General features: G+C 49.5%; 1 protein-coding gene across 20 annotated transcripts in view; it reads left to right on the top strand.

Moving 5' to 3' along the window:
* The window catches only part of LOC123353129 (collagen alpha-1(VII) chain-like), a 196,477-nt gene that overhangs the window by 39,236 nt on the left and 142,204 nt on the right, over positions 1-15,037 (top strand). For 19 of the 20 annotated variants that reach the window (XM_044994002.1, XM_044993994.1, XM_044994011.1 and 16 more), the window contains 11 exons: positions 1,279-1,305; positions 1,666-1,740; positions 2,508-2,588; positions 2,694-2,720; positions 3,858-3,902; positions 10,675-10,743; positions 11,623-11,700; positions 12,624-12,650; positions 13,340-13,393; positions 14,085-14,156; positions 14,754-14,813. In XM_044994002.1, coding sequence (XP_044849937.1) covers positions 1,279-1,305; positions 1,666-1,740; positions 2,508-2,588; positions 2,694-2,720; positions 3,858-3,902; positions 10,675-10,743; positions 11,623-11,700; positions 12,624-12,650; positions 13,340-13,393; positions 14,085-14,156; positions 14,754-14,813 — 615 coding nt within the window. The remainder of the gene's footprint in view (positions 1-1,278; positions 1,306-1,665; positions 1,741-2,507; positions 2,589-2,693; positions 2,721-3,857; positions 3,903-10,674; positions 10,744-11,622; positions 11,701-12,623; positions 12,651-13,339; positions 13,394-14,084; positions 14,157-14,753; positions 14,814-15,037) is intronic. The other variant, XM_044994027.1, reaches the window with a different exon arrangement.

Below are 15,037 nucleotides of genomic sequence, written 5' to 3'. Positions count from 1 at the left end.
TGCCTACACTGGGCTCTGGATGAGAGATCTCGCCAAGTCAAATTAGTAACTGAAGGGCAGGGCTCAGTGTACAAGACCTGAACCCCTTGAGTCACCTTGCAACAGGCTGACGTACCAAATATCTGGGCGTTAATTTGGGTAACTCCGAACAGGAGAGGTGTGTTTGGATTACGAGGGTTGGGTTGGGAGCTCACCTCCATCTGAGGTCAAATTAGGGACTGTATCTTTAGATCCAAAATCCTGGATCCAAACGCTCCTACTCTCTGCTGGACGTTGCTACACGCGCATATTCTTTGGCCTTGACTAGATGAGGCTAAAAGATGTTAAAAAAAATGGGATAGCCCATGCATTTTAAAACCCTGCTGTAAATAGGACAAGTTGTATGTTAGCTCATAGGGGTGAACCCTATGGGATTAGAAATGTGCTTCTTGAATTAACAATAGGGGGAAACAATACGGTCAAATAGTTCCAAGCTATGAAGCTTTACGCCTTATTTCCAGTCTAAAATGAGCACTCCCTGTGGTTCTGGATCACACCTTTTCCTGCTCTGTCGGCCTGGATTCCTCCCTCACTAGAATGTGCAAGCAGGCCAGGCTCCAAAGCAGCAGTGAAAGGGTTAACAGGCTAGTACTCACGTGGTCAGTGCCTGATGGAAATTAGGGACATTAGTGACCTTCTGGGTCACTAGGTTGAACTCAGCCTCTCTCTGTACCTAGAGCAGGCACAGCAAGGGTGGCAGCTCAGCTCACACACCCTCCTGGGCCTGCTGGCTACACCCTCAGGTGGGTAGCTGTGCTCCCCTAGTCTCATGGCTGGGTTTAGTGTGCTAGCTCGAGCAGAGCTGACACATCCACAGTGTAAACCTGGCTGTCATCTCTCTGTACACATCTAATTAGAACCCAATTTACATGGGTCAATTAAAAGCAGACTAGAGAAAGCAGGGCAGAGAAAGCTTCTGGGCTGGGAGGAAGGGGGCTCTTCTTTATTTCATCTCTGCCAAATTCTGTTCTCAGTGATGTAACCGAGAGGCTGCAGTCTCACTGCGCTAGGTGCTGTACAAACACATAACAAAGAGAAGGCCCCTACCTAGAGAGCTCGCCGTCTTGTTGTACCTGTGCAGCTGAGAACAGGATCTGATTGTGACATAGGCCTGTAATCCATGAGTATTTCCTAGGCCTGTAACTGAGCGGACCCCTTCCCAGCCCCAGTTTAAGCTCTCTCCACCCTGTTCTGCAGCGCCGCCTCGTGTGACTCTAGTTCTGTTTCCTTGTCGTGCAGGGCGAGAGAGGCCCACCCAGAGAATTGGTGAGTACGATCAGAGAAGAGCCTCCACGTGAACCAGGAAATACATTTTCCCAATGGCTTGAGGCCTTGGACAGGCCCTCTGGGACAGGGAGAAATATAAGCAAAGCATGACATCAAAAAGGAGGCTAACGGGCTTGGGGTCTGAATGTAGCCTCTGGGGAGTGAAGTTCACCCTTCTGCAGAGGACTGGATTTCTAAAGGGATCCAATAACTCTCTCTCCACCTCTTAAGATGCATTGTTGTAAATGGCTGAGTAGTGGGCTAAACTGCCCTTCCCAGGGCTCTCTTGGGTGGGTTGATCTGTGTTTCTTTGGAGGGTAATAACGTCCTGATTTGTTTTTCCATTTTTTCCTTTTCAAGAGCGTCACCGGTTTGCAGACTGCAGGCAGTTATGATCCATACAGCTTTGCTGTAAAGGGAGAGAAGGGAGAGAGGGTGAGTCTAGAAGCAGGAGTGATGCACTGGATTAATTAGCATGTGACTAGGTAATTAATAGTTACAAAAGGCTGCCCCAGCGCATGGTGCATTTAATGTGCCCTGTTCTCTGCTAGCTTTGAAAATCAAACAGGACTGAAGGTGCGCGTGGGAGAGGGAGAGAGAGACATGCATGGGCATGACACCTCGTTTTTCTCAGAGATGATTCTCCCAGCAAAGAGAAAGGGGAGACCAGAAACGTATGTCTCATGAATAGGGGAGAAGACATTATATCCCATAGGCCACAACTTCCTGCGTGGCTGAGCAGGACTGGGCTGTTGAGGTCAAGGCCTGGGCATTGTTGAACCCAAGAGACAAAACAACCCAGAAGAAAAATGCTGAATGAGTCCCACCAGGCTGTTTGGTTGCTAGCTCAGGGCTCCTGTGTCCCAGAACATGAGGAATCCACGAGGAACTAGGGATGGATAATCCCAGCAGAATTCAGGCCTTTGCAAACCCCGTCAAGCCAATTTTCAAGTTCACAAAACTTGTCTGGGCTGGGAAGTCCCATGTGCTCACGGCTGTTTTTCCCCCAGAGGGCATCCAACTGCCAATAAAACACTGATGTGTTTTTCTAAGGAAAGGGAAGCCAGTGCTGTTAGAACATCCTCTCCCACCACTGCCAAAAAAAGTGTTGACCAGAGTTATTGGAGGCTGGCATGGCAGTTCTTGCAGAACCACCCAAGCTATGCCCCTATCTCTGACCTTGTTACTTTCCATGTGTTTAGGGGCTGCCTGGGAAAGATGGAATTCCTGGACTGCCAGGTCGACCTGGGCGAGTGGGCCCTCCTGGCTCTCCTGGGCTGATGGTAAATATCTGGATTAATGAGCATTGTCAACGCGGGGATTAATAAAGGGAGGAAAACCCCGTTTCCAGTGTTTGAACATCTATTTTTCTCTCTTTCAATTTACAGGGGCTCCCTGGTATCCAAGGCGATCTCGTAAGTATTCTGAACAGCAAGGTCTCAAACTCAGCGGCACCCAAATAACCCTCACTGGATCCTGCACCATGCGGGCATGGAGGGTTGCATGGGCAACGGCCAAGTCAGTCGGACTTGGAGCCCCAGGGAACCCGCTTTTTGCATTTTTTGGGTACTGCCGGGGCCAAATGACTCCTGCCCTATAGCCAAAACGAGGCCAGTGAGACGCATACAGCCAAGTGCCTCATCACCTTGAGCAGGATCACGCCTGAGGCTGTGTCCATCTTTCTGTCCCTAGGGAGCATTGCACAGACTTTCTACCACTCAGTGCAGGGGACAATGCCTGTGATTTAGCCTTACCTGCACTGACATGTCGCGTCCACTCACACTCGCTGGAGCTCAGTGATTGTGATAACACATGGGCTAAGTGCTTGTGATAATGTCTCCTGCCAGGGGAGGATAACAGCCAACCACTGTAGCTCTCCCTTTGGCTCAAGGGCTTCAGATCCCTAGCTCAAGCCTTGTTGTGTAAGTCTAGTGCATGGAATTGGGATAAAGGTACATTTATTTCACTCTGATACTTTTGTGTTTTCCTGTCAGAGGCATTTTCTCAGTGATTGTCATCACAGGAGGCCCAGTCACAGAAACCACCATTGCAAACGAACACCCACCTCACTCCATTCGGAGGGGTCATGTTGTCCCTGTAGAGTGTGTATACAATGACCCACCACCCATCATAGGTCATGAATGGGGACTGAACATGTGAGCTACAATGCTAAAAGCATGGCTCTCGACTGCCTGAGCAAAAGGAGTAACTTCAGTAGCTGGTAGCAGTAGTAAGCTCTTATCTTATGTGCATCAGCCACTAGAGGGAGACATGTAATACACTAAATTAGTGGGTACGTGATTCCTATTGATGTTGGTACCACAAAGGAAGGAACTCTACTCATTGGAACCTGTTTAAGTTATCACTCAGTGGGCTAACAAAAATTTGTCATCTAATAGAGATGGATTTGTAGTTTAGGATCCAACAAAATGGAACTGACGGCCTTGGGTTTATAAGTGATCACCTCACCTAAGGGATTGCGGGTTGGCAATGATTCCGTGAGCCAGTTTCTCTCTGTTATTTAACCCTGTGTGATTTATTTTAAATTCCAGGGACCTCCTGGATATCCAGGGCCAGCGGGGCCAAAAGGAGACAGAGTGAGTTCCCTTTACATGTTTCAATAGAAAAAGCCATTGTAATGCACTGCCCTCCTATTAAGGTGTGTATGTCTCACTGCTCTCTACTGGATAGAATCAGAACTTCTGAAGTGCATGTCACTGGCCCTATATGGCTGGCGGCTGATGGAGATTCTCCTCCAGCTCAGGGGCTAGAGGCCTGTACATTGGGAACAGGAAGTCCGAGTACCATCTCTACTGAGGCTGTGAAATTCCCAGTGACCATGGTGTGCAGCCATAATGTCAGCAGTGAGCTGCTGTCAATGGTAAGGGAAGCACAGCTGTCCAGGAGGTACAATCTATAAAATGAACGGAACCAGACGCAGTGTAACATTGGGGAAGGTCAGTTGTCTTGTACCCACGCACAGCTCCCGGTGTGCATTGTATGTGGACATTGGAGGGCAATGCAGACCTCCTGGCAGGTTTGTTAAACTGAGTCTCTAGTGAAGGTTAAGTCCTACCAGGGTCAATGGGAGAGGACTGCACAGGCATTAATACAAATCCCTGATTAATCTGACTCGGCTCAATAATTTCACAAGGAATCTAGCACTCTGCTTAATGGGTCGGTCTGCAGTTTTTGAGCATCACCTGTCAACTGTAGAATCGTAGGACTAGAAGGGACCTCGAAATGTCTTCTTCTCCAGTCCTGACTCATGGCAGGACTAAGTATTATCTAGTCCAGGGTTCAGCAACCTTTGGCATCTGGCCCATCAGGGTAAAGCCGCTGGTAGGCTGGGACAGTTTGTTTATCTGGAGCATCCGCAGGCACGGAGCCCCTCAGCTCCCGCTGGCCGTAGTTCGCTGTTCCTGGCCATTGGGAGCTGCGAGAAGCGGTGCGGGCTGAGGGATGTGCTAGCCACTGCTTCCCACAGCTCCCATTGTCCGGGAACAGCGAACCCCAGCCAGTGAGAGCTGCGGGGCTCCGTGCCTGCAGACGCTCCAGATAAACAAACCAGCCTGGCCCGCCAGCGGCTTTACCGTAACAAGCCGGGTGCCAAAGTTTGCCGACCCCTGATCTAGTCCATCCCTCACAGGTGTTTGTCTAACCTGCTCTTAAATCTCCAATGATGGAGATTCCACCACCTCCCTAAGCAATTTATTCCAGTGCTTAATGATCCTGACAGTTAGGAAGCTTTTCCTAATGTCCAATCTAAACTGCCCTTGATGCAATTTAAAGCCATTGCTTCTTGTCCTGTCCTCAGAGGTTAAGGAGAACAATTTTTCTCCCTCCTCCTTGCAACAACCTTTTATGTACTTGAAAACTGTTATCATGTCCCCCACCCCGTCACTTTTCTTTTCTCTAGATTAAACAAACCCTTCCCCGCCCCCTTTTTTCACTCTTCCCTCAGAGATCATGTTTTCTAGACCTTTAATCATTTTTGTTGCTCTTCTCTGGACTTTCTCCAATTTGTCCACAACTTTCCTGAAATTTGGTGCCCAGAACTGGACACAATACTCCAGTTGAGCCCTAATCAGTGCAGTGTAGAGCAGAATTACTGCTTGTGTCTTGCTCACAACACTCCTGCTAATACAGCCCAGAATGGTGTTTGCTTTTTTTTGCAACAATGTTATACTGTTGACTGACTCATATCTATCTTGTGATCCACTATGACCCCCAGATCCCTTTCTGCAGGACTCCTTCCTAGGCAGTCATTCCCCATTTTGTATTTGCAACTGGAGGTTTATCTTTATTGAATTTCATCTTGTTTACTTCAGACCATTTCTTCAGTTTGTCCAGATCGTTTTGAATTTTAATCCTATCCTCCTAAGTACTTGCACCCCCTCCCAGCTTGGCATTATTCACAAACTTTCTATGTACTGTGGCAGAGCTCTGACCTTGTTCCCGTGGGTCCTGCGCTTCTAGGCAGTTTATGCTTAGCCTCAGTGGCTCACTGTGACCCTCCACGTAGCCCTTCTCTCTCTAGGGCCAGGGTTACAGTCTACTGAGCCCTTTTCATCATAGGCTGCAAGGAGGTTGGTGAGAGAACTCCCACAGTCTCTGTTCAGCCTCCTGTCCTGACAGGGACCTGACTTCCCCTTCCAGGAGCTGTTCCTGTAGTGGTGGGTTGGGGGGAACCCAGGCCCGCCCTCTACTCCGGGTTCCAGCCCAGAGACCCTAATGGTAGCAGTTGGCAGCCAACCTTTCACTGCCAGAGTTGCTACATTTCCCTGGGCCACTTCCCCACAGCTCTCCTGCTTCTCCCTTCTTCACCCTTACCTTAGGGCTCCTTTAACGATGGTTTGAGGGTGTCTTCAGTAACGAGCCCTTCAGCCGCACTTCCTCTCCTCTGGCTCCCTGGCTCTCCCCTGTCTGACTGGAGTGAGCCCTTTGTATAGTATCAGCAGGGCCTTAATTAGAGTCAGGTGGTCACATTAACTGAATGGCCGCACCTGACTCTTTGCAGGTTAATTAGAGTCAGGTGTTCTCATTAGCCTGGAGCAGCCCCTGCTCTGGTCAGTCAGGGAACAGAAAACTATTAATCCAGTGGCCAGTATATCTGCCTTCTGCTATTCTGCTGTACCCAACTGGCCTGGGTCTATCACAGTACTCTCTATGCCAATCAAAATCATTGATGAAGATATTGAATAGAACCAGACCCAGAACTGATCCCTGCAGGACCCCACTCGTTATGCCCTTCCAGCTTGACTGTGAACCACTCTCTGGGAACAGTTTTGCAACCAGTTTTGCATCCACCTCATAGTTGCTTTCATCTAGGTTGTATTTCTCTAGTTTGTTTATGAGAAGGTCATACGAGACCGTTTCAAAAGCTTTACTAAAGTCAAGATATACCACATCTACCGCCTCCCCACATCCGCAAGGCTTTTTATTTGACAGGGTAACGCTATTAGGCTGGCTTGACATGAATTGTTCTGGATAAATCCGTGCTGACTGTCCCTTATAACCTTATTATCTTCTAGGTTTCTGCAAATTGGTTGCTTAATTATTTGCTCCATTATCTTTCCGGGTACTGAAGTTAAGCTGACTGGTCTGTAATTCCCCAGGTTGTCTTTATTCCCCTTTTTATAGATTGGCACTATATTTGCCCTTTTCCAGTCCTGTGGAATCTTCCCTCCCCCCTCATTGAGTAGTGGGCCTACCCTGTCCTTGGTCTTCTCTTGCTTCTAATGTATTTGTAGAATGTTTTCTCGTTATCCTTTGTGTCTCTGGCCAGTTTAATCTCAGTTTGTGCCTTGGCCTTTCTAACTTTATCCCTACAGGGATATTCATTCATTATATTCATTCATTGTAATTTGACCTAGTTTCCACTTTTTGTAGGATTCTTTTTTGCGTTTCAGATAATTGAAGATCTCCAGGTTAAGCCAGGATGGTCTCTTGCCATACTTCCTATCTTTCCTATGCAGTGGGATAGTTTGCTTTTGTGCCCTTAATAATGTCTCTGAAAAACTGCCAACTGTCTTCAATTGTTTTTCCCCTTAGACTTGCTTCCCATAGGATTTTACCTACCAACTGCCTCAGTTTGTTAAAGTCTGCCTTCTTGAAATCCATTATCTTTATTCTGCTGTTTTACTTCCTACCATTCCTTAGAATCATGAACTCTACCATTTCATGATCACATTCACCGAAGCAGGGCTGGCTCCAGGCACCAGCATTCCAAGCAGGTGCTTGGGGCGGCAGTCCCTGTGTTTTTGCCCCCAAGCAGCACGCCGAATTGCCGCCGTGGGCGGCGGGGGCCGTCCATGTGCCATTAGGGCAGCTCGCGTGTTCCTGCAGCAGTGGCAATTCGGTGGCAGCTTCTATGTTCAGCTGTCCGTGGCGATGCAGCTTCTGTCTTCCAGCTGAAGACAGAAGCTGCCACCAAATTGCCACCACCGCAGAAATGCACGTGCCGCCTAATGGCACATGGACTGCCCCCACTGTCCACGGCGGCAATTTGGTGCGCTGCTTGGGGCAGCGAAAACAGTACAGCCGGCCCTGACTGAAGCTGCCTTCCACTTTCAAATTCTCAACCAGTTCCTCAGTATCAGTCAAAATCAAATCTAGAACAGCCTCTCCCCTAGTAGCTTTCTTCACCTTCTCAAATAAAAAAATATCCCCAATACATTCCAAGATCTTGTTGGCTAATCTATGCCCTGCTATATTATTTTCCCAACAGATGTCTGGGTAGTTGAAGTCCCCCATCACCACCAAGTCCTGTGCTTTGGATGATTTTGTTAGCTGTTTAAAAAAAAAAAAAGCCTCATCCACCTCTTCTTCCTGAACATAAGAATGGCCATACTGGGTCAGACCAAAGGTCTACTGACAGTGGCCAATGCCAGGTGCCGCAGAGGGAGTGAACCTAACAGATAATGATCAAGTGATCTCTCTCCTGCCATCCATCTCTACCCTCTGACAAACAGGCTAGGGACACCATTCCTTACCCATCCTGGATAATAGCCATTAATGAACTTAACCTCCATGAATTTATCTAGTTCTCTGTTAAACCCCGTTATAGACCCTAATCTTCACAACCTCCTCAGGCAAGGAGTTCCACAGGTAGACTGTGCGCTGTGTGAAGAACTTCCTTTTATTTGTTTTAAAACTACTGCCCATTAATTTCATTTGGTGGCCTCTAGTTCTTATATTATGGGAATAAGTAAATAACTTTTTCTTATTCACTTTCTCCACATCACTCACAATTTTATACACCTCTATCATATCCCCCCTTAGTCTCCTCTTTTCCAAACTGAAAAGTCCTAGCCTCTTTCACCTCTCCTCATACGGGACCTGTTCCAAACCCCTAATCATTTTAGTTGCCCTTCTCTGAACCTTTTCTAATGCTAGTATATCTTTTTTGAGATGAGGAGACCACATCTGTACACAATATTCAAGATGTGGGTGTACATTGGATTTATATCAATCCAATAAGATATTCTCCGTCTTATTCTCTATCCCTTTTTAAATGATTCCTAACATCCTGTTTGCTTTTTTGACTGCGTCTGCACACTGCGTGGACGTCTTCAGAGAACTCTCCACAATGACTCCAAGACCGCTTTCCTGATTAGTTGTAGCTAAATTAGCCCCCATCATATTGTATGTATACTTGGGGTTATTTTTCCAATGTGCATTACTTTACATTTATCCACATTAAATTTCATTTGCCATTTTGTTGCCCAATGACTTAGTTTTGTGAGATCTTTTTGAAGTTCTTCACAGTCTGCTTTGGTCTTAACTATCTTGAGCGTTTAGTATCGTCTGCACACTTTGCCACCTCACTGTTTGCTCCTTTCTCCAGATCATTCCTACCCCCTACCATGACATCATTCTTGGGTTTTTTACCTCTTTTATCCTCACCCAGAGACTTTCAACAAGTCTGTCTCCTATTTCCTTCTCCACCTCAGTCCAAGTGTGTACGTTTTTGATGTATAAGGCAACACCTCCTCCCTTTTTTTCCTTGCCTGTCTTTCCTGAGCAAGCTGTACCCTTCTATACCAATATTCCAGTTGTGTGTATTCTCCCACCAGGTCTCTGTGTTGCCAACTATGTCATAGTTGTGTTTACAAACTAGCATTTCTGGTTCTTCCTGATTATTCCCCATCTTCTCGCATTCTATACAGACATCTCACTTATGGATTTGATTTTCCCTCTATGTTCTCTCCTGTCTCTCCCTTATCCCTGCTATAATGGCCCATGCTCTAGCCAGACTATAACCCTTCTCCCAGAACTCCATGCTTTTGACTTACCTGTGTGATTATGTCTCCTGCCCCCATTCAGGGCCGGTGCAATCATAGGGCGCTAGGATTTGGGGGGTGGCATTTTCTTCGGCAGCGACCGCGGCGGCCGGATCTTCATCCGCCCTGGTTGCCGCCGGCATTTAGGTGGAGGGAGCTGGGGCAGGGGAGCGCGGGGAGGGCCGCCTGCAGCAAGTAGGGGGGGCGGCACACAGGGGAACTCCCCGCCCCAGCTCACCCCTGCCCCGCCTCCTCCCCGACCACGCCGTGGCTGCTTCACTTCTCCCACCTCCCAGGCTCGCGGTGCCTAAGCTGATTGGTGCCGCAAGCCTGGGAGGTGGGAGAAGTGAAGCAGCCATGGCGTGCTCGGGGAGGAGGCGGGGCAGGGGTGAGCTGCTTCACTTCTCCCGCCTCCCAGGCTTGCGGCGCCAATCAGCTTAGGCACTGCAAGCCTGGGAGGCAGGAGAAGTGAAGCAGTGACAACGTGCTCAGGGCGCTCGTGCTCGTGCGGGGAGCAGGGGTGAGCTGGGGCGGGGGGGTGACTCAAGAGGGGTGCCTCAGGGCAGAGGGGGGGGAGCTGCCGTTGGTGGAGGGGGCACCTCAGGGCAGGGGCACAGGGGGGGAGGGGAGGTGCAAGGTGGAAGTTTTGCCTAGGGCGCGAAACATCCTTGCACCGGCCCTGCCCCCATTAAACCTAGTTTAAAGCCCTCCTCCCTAGGTTAGCCAGTCTGTATCCAATAAAGACTGTGTCCAGTCTGTCAATGAAGCTGTTTGCATCAGCCTTGTCCTTTGGGGATGATAGTTTATAGGCCTGCCTGCCTGTCTGTCAGCCTCTGGAGCAATAGAGTAACTGACTGAAAAGCGAGGAAGTCGGGACCAGCTCCTCAGCTGGCACGAATGGGTGAAGTTCCATTGAAGTCAATGGAACCCTGGGGACCTACCCCAGCTGGGAATCCGGTCCTACGGGTTGCTGGGTGTATTGTGTACAGAGCAAGTTCTCAAGGTTTCCTCGGATGGAAATCTGAGCGGAAAAGCTTCCTGACGCCCCAGTCAGCTGCTGAGTGTGCTGCTTCCTGTTGTGCAGGGGGAACCGGGCTACGTGCTGGGAGGGGTGGAAGTGATCCCTGGCCGAAACGGACAACCAGGCTCTCCTGTGAGTAAACACATGACATCTGGTATAACCCACCTCCTTTCTGCTGGCGATGTCTCCAAATGGTGTATGGTCACCATAGATCTCACAAGCGAGGCTGCCAGGCCTTTAGTATTATCTGTAGTCTAATAGCGGCCAAAAGATCTCTTAGGATTGTGCTAGTCACTGTACATGCATATATAGCACAAGACAGACCCTACACCAGGTAGTTTAGGATCAAAACAGGCAAAACAGGTGCACCGAGGGAGAAAGGGATGCAACATACGAGCTGGCTAGATCAGTGCTTTCCTTTTCCTGGGAGTCTCCTGTACAGGTGCTGGTGACTTTCCTTTGAGTCAGCACTAGAGGGCACTGTGGTGCTGGATGTGGTCTCTAAGGCTCTCATGGGGCTTTGTGTAAGATTAGGGCTGTTAACCCCCACATCCTGATGAAGTACAGTTTGGATAACTGCTCTCTGGCTTCGGAAAGTCTCCCCCTTGTCATTTCAATGAGATACGAAATCCTCCTTCATGTCCTGGCCTGAGCTGCTGGCAGTGTTGTTGTGTGCTATTAACCAGCTGCTGCCTTTCACCCCAGGGGTGGCAGCATTTCAGTGCTGGGTGCATGGATCTCAATGTGTATGTTCTAAATAATCTTCTGCCCGCTCAATGTTTTCTGCTGTACACTCATCCTCCCTTTACACTGCAGCCATCCTCTGTCCTCTTGAGAGCAGGGTTATGGATTTCTTTCCTTCAGTGTCTCTCCGTGCAGCTCAGTGATTGGCCAGAGAGGTCCCACTGAGTGACATGGCGCACTTACCCTGCTCAGCTTTGCCAGGAGTGGGAGTAAAGGTCACTGGGGTAGAGCTTGTGTCTCTCAAATGTTTGGCTTGAATCATTTCAGGGGCAGAAAGGGCAGCCGGGAGTTCCTGGAGCAGCAGGACCGCCAGGGCCACAGGGACCGCCTGGGATGTCTGTGAAGGTGCGTGTGACTGTGAACTAGCCATTCGTCTGCATTGCTCCACCATAGACGTCTGGGGGGTGTGTGCTCAATGTGGGGTGACTAGGGGGGTTACCCTTGTCAAAGCAGGGGGAATCCACATCCCCCCGGCCTGTCACACAGCGAGGGGTCAGGCCTCCTAGACATCTGCAAATTAACCCTGTGCCATTGACACCAATGGGGCTTTACTGGTGACATCTGAGTGCAGGATCAGGCCCCTCTCTGTACCCTGACCTCTCATCACAAGACAATGGGGTCCAACTGCAGCTTCAGAGGACCTGGGGGCCAGTTTGAATGCAGCCTGGGACAGGAGTGAGTGAAAGTTGTTACCATCTAGGGGTGGTTCCATGGTTGAGGTGAAATATTTAAGCCCAGCTTGCAGTGTGCGCAGCCCAGTTGTCAATAGTTGCCTCCCTACCCAGCCACCTCCTAGACAGTTTAAGCAGAGGACTATGGCGGAGTGGGGCTTGAACTCCCCTCTCAGCCCAAGAGGTGGTCTCCAAGTTGGCTCTCCGGGGTGGAGACCTCTGGGCTGTGCAGTGTAGCGGAAGCTCGTATTGCAGCTATTCTTGTCCTGCGGGTAGAGGGCTTCGGCCTCTGGGACTGTCAGCCCCAGCACTGAATTTGCAGAAGGAAACAAAAAAAACCATCCTGGCACCTGCTTTGAACCGGAAGGAGAGCACAGGCCAAGCGGTGAATCCTGCAGCATCTTGCTTGGGTGCAAACATGGGAGGCGGCTCCCCTCACATGCGTGGGGCAGAGTGATCCCAGTGGGGCAGACTGCAGCCCGGATTGCTTAGATCTTCAAGAGGAGGCTCCAGCAGAAGGGGAGGGGGCCCTGAGAAGGAAACAAGATGGCTCCTGTCTTGTTCTGAGGCTGTATCATTCTCTGTCCTCTGTTTCAGGGCGAGCCTGGAGACGCAGGTCGTAGAGTAAGTAGCTGAGATTTACTCCTAGTTTCATCCCCTGTCTGTCTGTCTGTCTGACCTGAGGAAGAGCTCTGTGCGGCTCGAAAGCTTCTCTCTCACCGATAGACATTACCTCACCCACCTTGTCTCTCTAATATCCTGGAACCAACATGACTTCAACTAGACTGCATGCAACATGTCTGTCAGTCTCAGCAACTGACTGATGGCCCTGCATTTTATTTTTAAGCTGCCTAATGGATTGAATACATGCCCCAGTGATGCTCAGCCTGGGACCTATCCAAGAAGAGACATTTCCTTTTTTTGGTCCTCTCCCCACACTCCTCCCCCCGATCCCTGATCTGTCTGGTGGTGCTAGTAGTGTTGCTTTGGCTACTGGTCAGGAGTAGAGGGGTGTGTGTGTGTGTGTGAGAGAGAGAGAGAGAGAGAGAGAGATGCAGGGAGGGAGATGCCCAAGTAGCATAGGCCTACAACCATCACTGGCCACAATAACACAGTAAGTCAAGTATGATTCTCCCCTGTACCACTGGTCTCGGCTGCAGCTTGTGTGCTGAAGCAGGCTGCAGGAGTCTCTGGGGTGTCGTATCCAAAAGATTCTTTAATGCATGAGCATTAATCACTGAACATACTGAGGGTGGCTCCTGGAAACCTGCAGTGGTGTTCTAGGCTGTGAGAGTCTCTCATGCATTATACAGGGGCCTCGCGGGAAAAGCGGCGCCAAGGGCGACAAAGGAGATGCGGGAGAGACCGTGAGTACAGACTGGTGCTGAACTTTCGCCAATAGTCGCTTTGGGCCAGACGGAGCCTGTCAGACGCAGGCCGTTGCTTAGGGTGGGGTGGAGAGCAATGCATCCTGGGAAATGTCATTGAGGCGTAGTCGGCAGGATCCACACCGTTTGCTGGTTAGCCATGGATCACGCTCCTGGAATTTATTTACCAGGTAACATAGATACTAAGAGTCCAAGGTGAGAAGGTTGGGAACGGGTGAAGAAAAAAGGTTACGGTTTGTTGTTTTCCGTTTGTTTATTTTCAGTAAGGGAACTAGAGCAAAGGGAAAGGCAGGATGAGTAAGCTGGAGATATATGCTAAACTTCCCAAACTAGAGTTAGAAAACCTCTGTGCTGACCGTGGCCTGGAAGCTGCAGTCACAACTACAAGGGGATTGGAGCTGTGCTCATGGAATATGAGAAGCAGCAGTTAGAGCTGGCCAGGAGAGAGGCCCAAAAGCTGGAGGTAGCGGAGAAAGCCAAAGAGAGGTGCCTCGGGGTAGCGTCACCCTCCCCTCTGTGGAGGGCACGAGGTTCACTGGCTAAGATGCTGTATGAGCTAATTTCCAGCACTCTGTGGGGCCTCATTTTTATCATGTGGCTTGGCACTAGCCCTAAATGCCTTGGGTGTGACAGGCACTGCATTGAACCAGATTCTCTTCCTCTCTCGCAGGGGAAAGCCGGTTTGCCTGGCCCCCTCGGGCTGGATGGTGCTCCTGGAATTCCCGGGCCAAGGGGAGAAAAGGTCATTACTCGTGTAATATGTCTTTACTTTTCATCTGCCCAGAGGGGACAGAAACAGCCGAGTTGCCGTAATGGCAGGATGTACCATGTGCAAGGATGGAGAAGCGTCACCATGGTTCCCCCTGCTCCATGGACTTGCTGCGGCCAATATCATGGAACAGAATAGACATTGTCTGTCTAGTCAGCCTTCCCTGTTCCTCTGACTCATTTCCTCTCTGTGCATCTGCATGGTTTGGCCACTGCAGATGCCAGGGCCTTCTCCTCTCCCATGGGATGGCCTCCTTTGGTGTCCCTGCCTCCTTTATCCCCATCCTCTTTCACATCTCACCTGAAACCTCTGCAGTCCTTTTTTTTTTTAAACTTAGGCCAACCTTATAAACACAACTCTATAATGCTGAGGCTACATCACCAGACACTTCTCCAGACAAAATGGTCCTGCATTAAATTGCTGGCCCCCAGTGAGAGTTCAGAGATGGTGCTGTAGATTGTACTGACTTCAGTTACAGTCTTGCCTTTTCTTTTCTTTTTTGTTCCTTTCTCCCTTCTCCCTCTGGAGTGTTACCTTCACTTAGGCACTTAGGCTGTGCTTGTTTTTCAGGGGGAGGCAGGGATCGGCATTCCAGGCACACCTGGCTTTAAGGGAGCAGAAGGAGGAAAGGTATGTTTAATCTTTGCAGCCAGGTTTGTACATGTGCAATAGGCAACCTCTGTCCTTCCCCTTTTCCTTCACACTCCAGATTTAGTTTTTTGGTTCAATCTGTTAATAACGACATCTGTCCTTGTAGTTCTGTGGCCTCGGTTATGCAGAAGGTCCAACTAGATGATCACAGGTTACGTCCATACTTAAAGCCAGGGGTGTGATTCCCAACTTGCCTAGATATA

The sequence above is a fragment of the Mauremys mutica genome, chromosome 1 (genome assembly GCF_020497125.1).
Source record: "Mauremys mutica isolate MM-2020 ecotype Southern chromosome 1, ASM2049712v1, whole genome shotgun sequence".
NCBI lineage: Eukaryota > Metazoa > Chordata > Testudines > Geoemydidae > Mauremys > Mauremys mutica.
The sequence above is the reverse complement of the archived record's forward strand: the minus strand, read 5'-3'. Positions and strand labels throughout refer to the sequence as shown.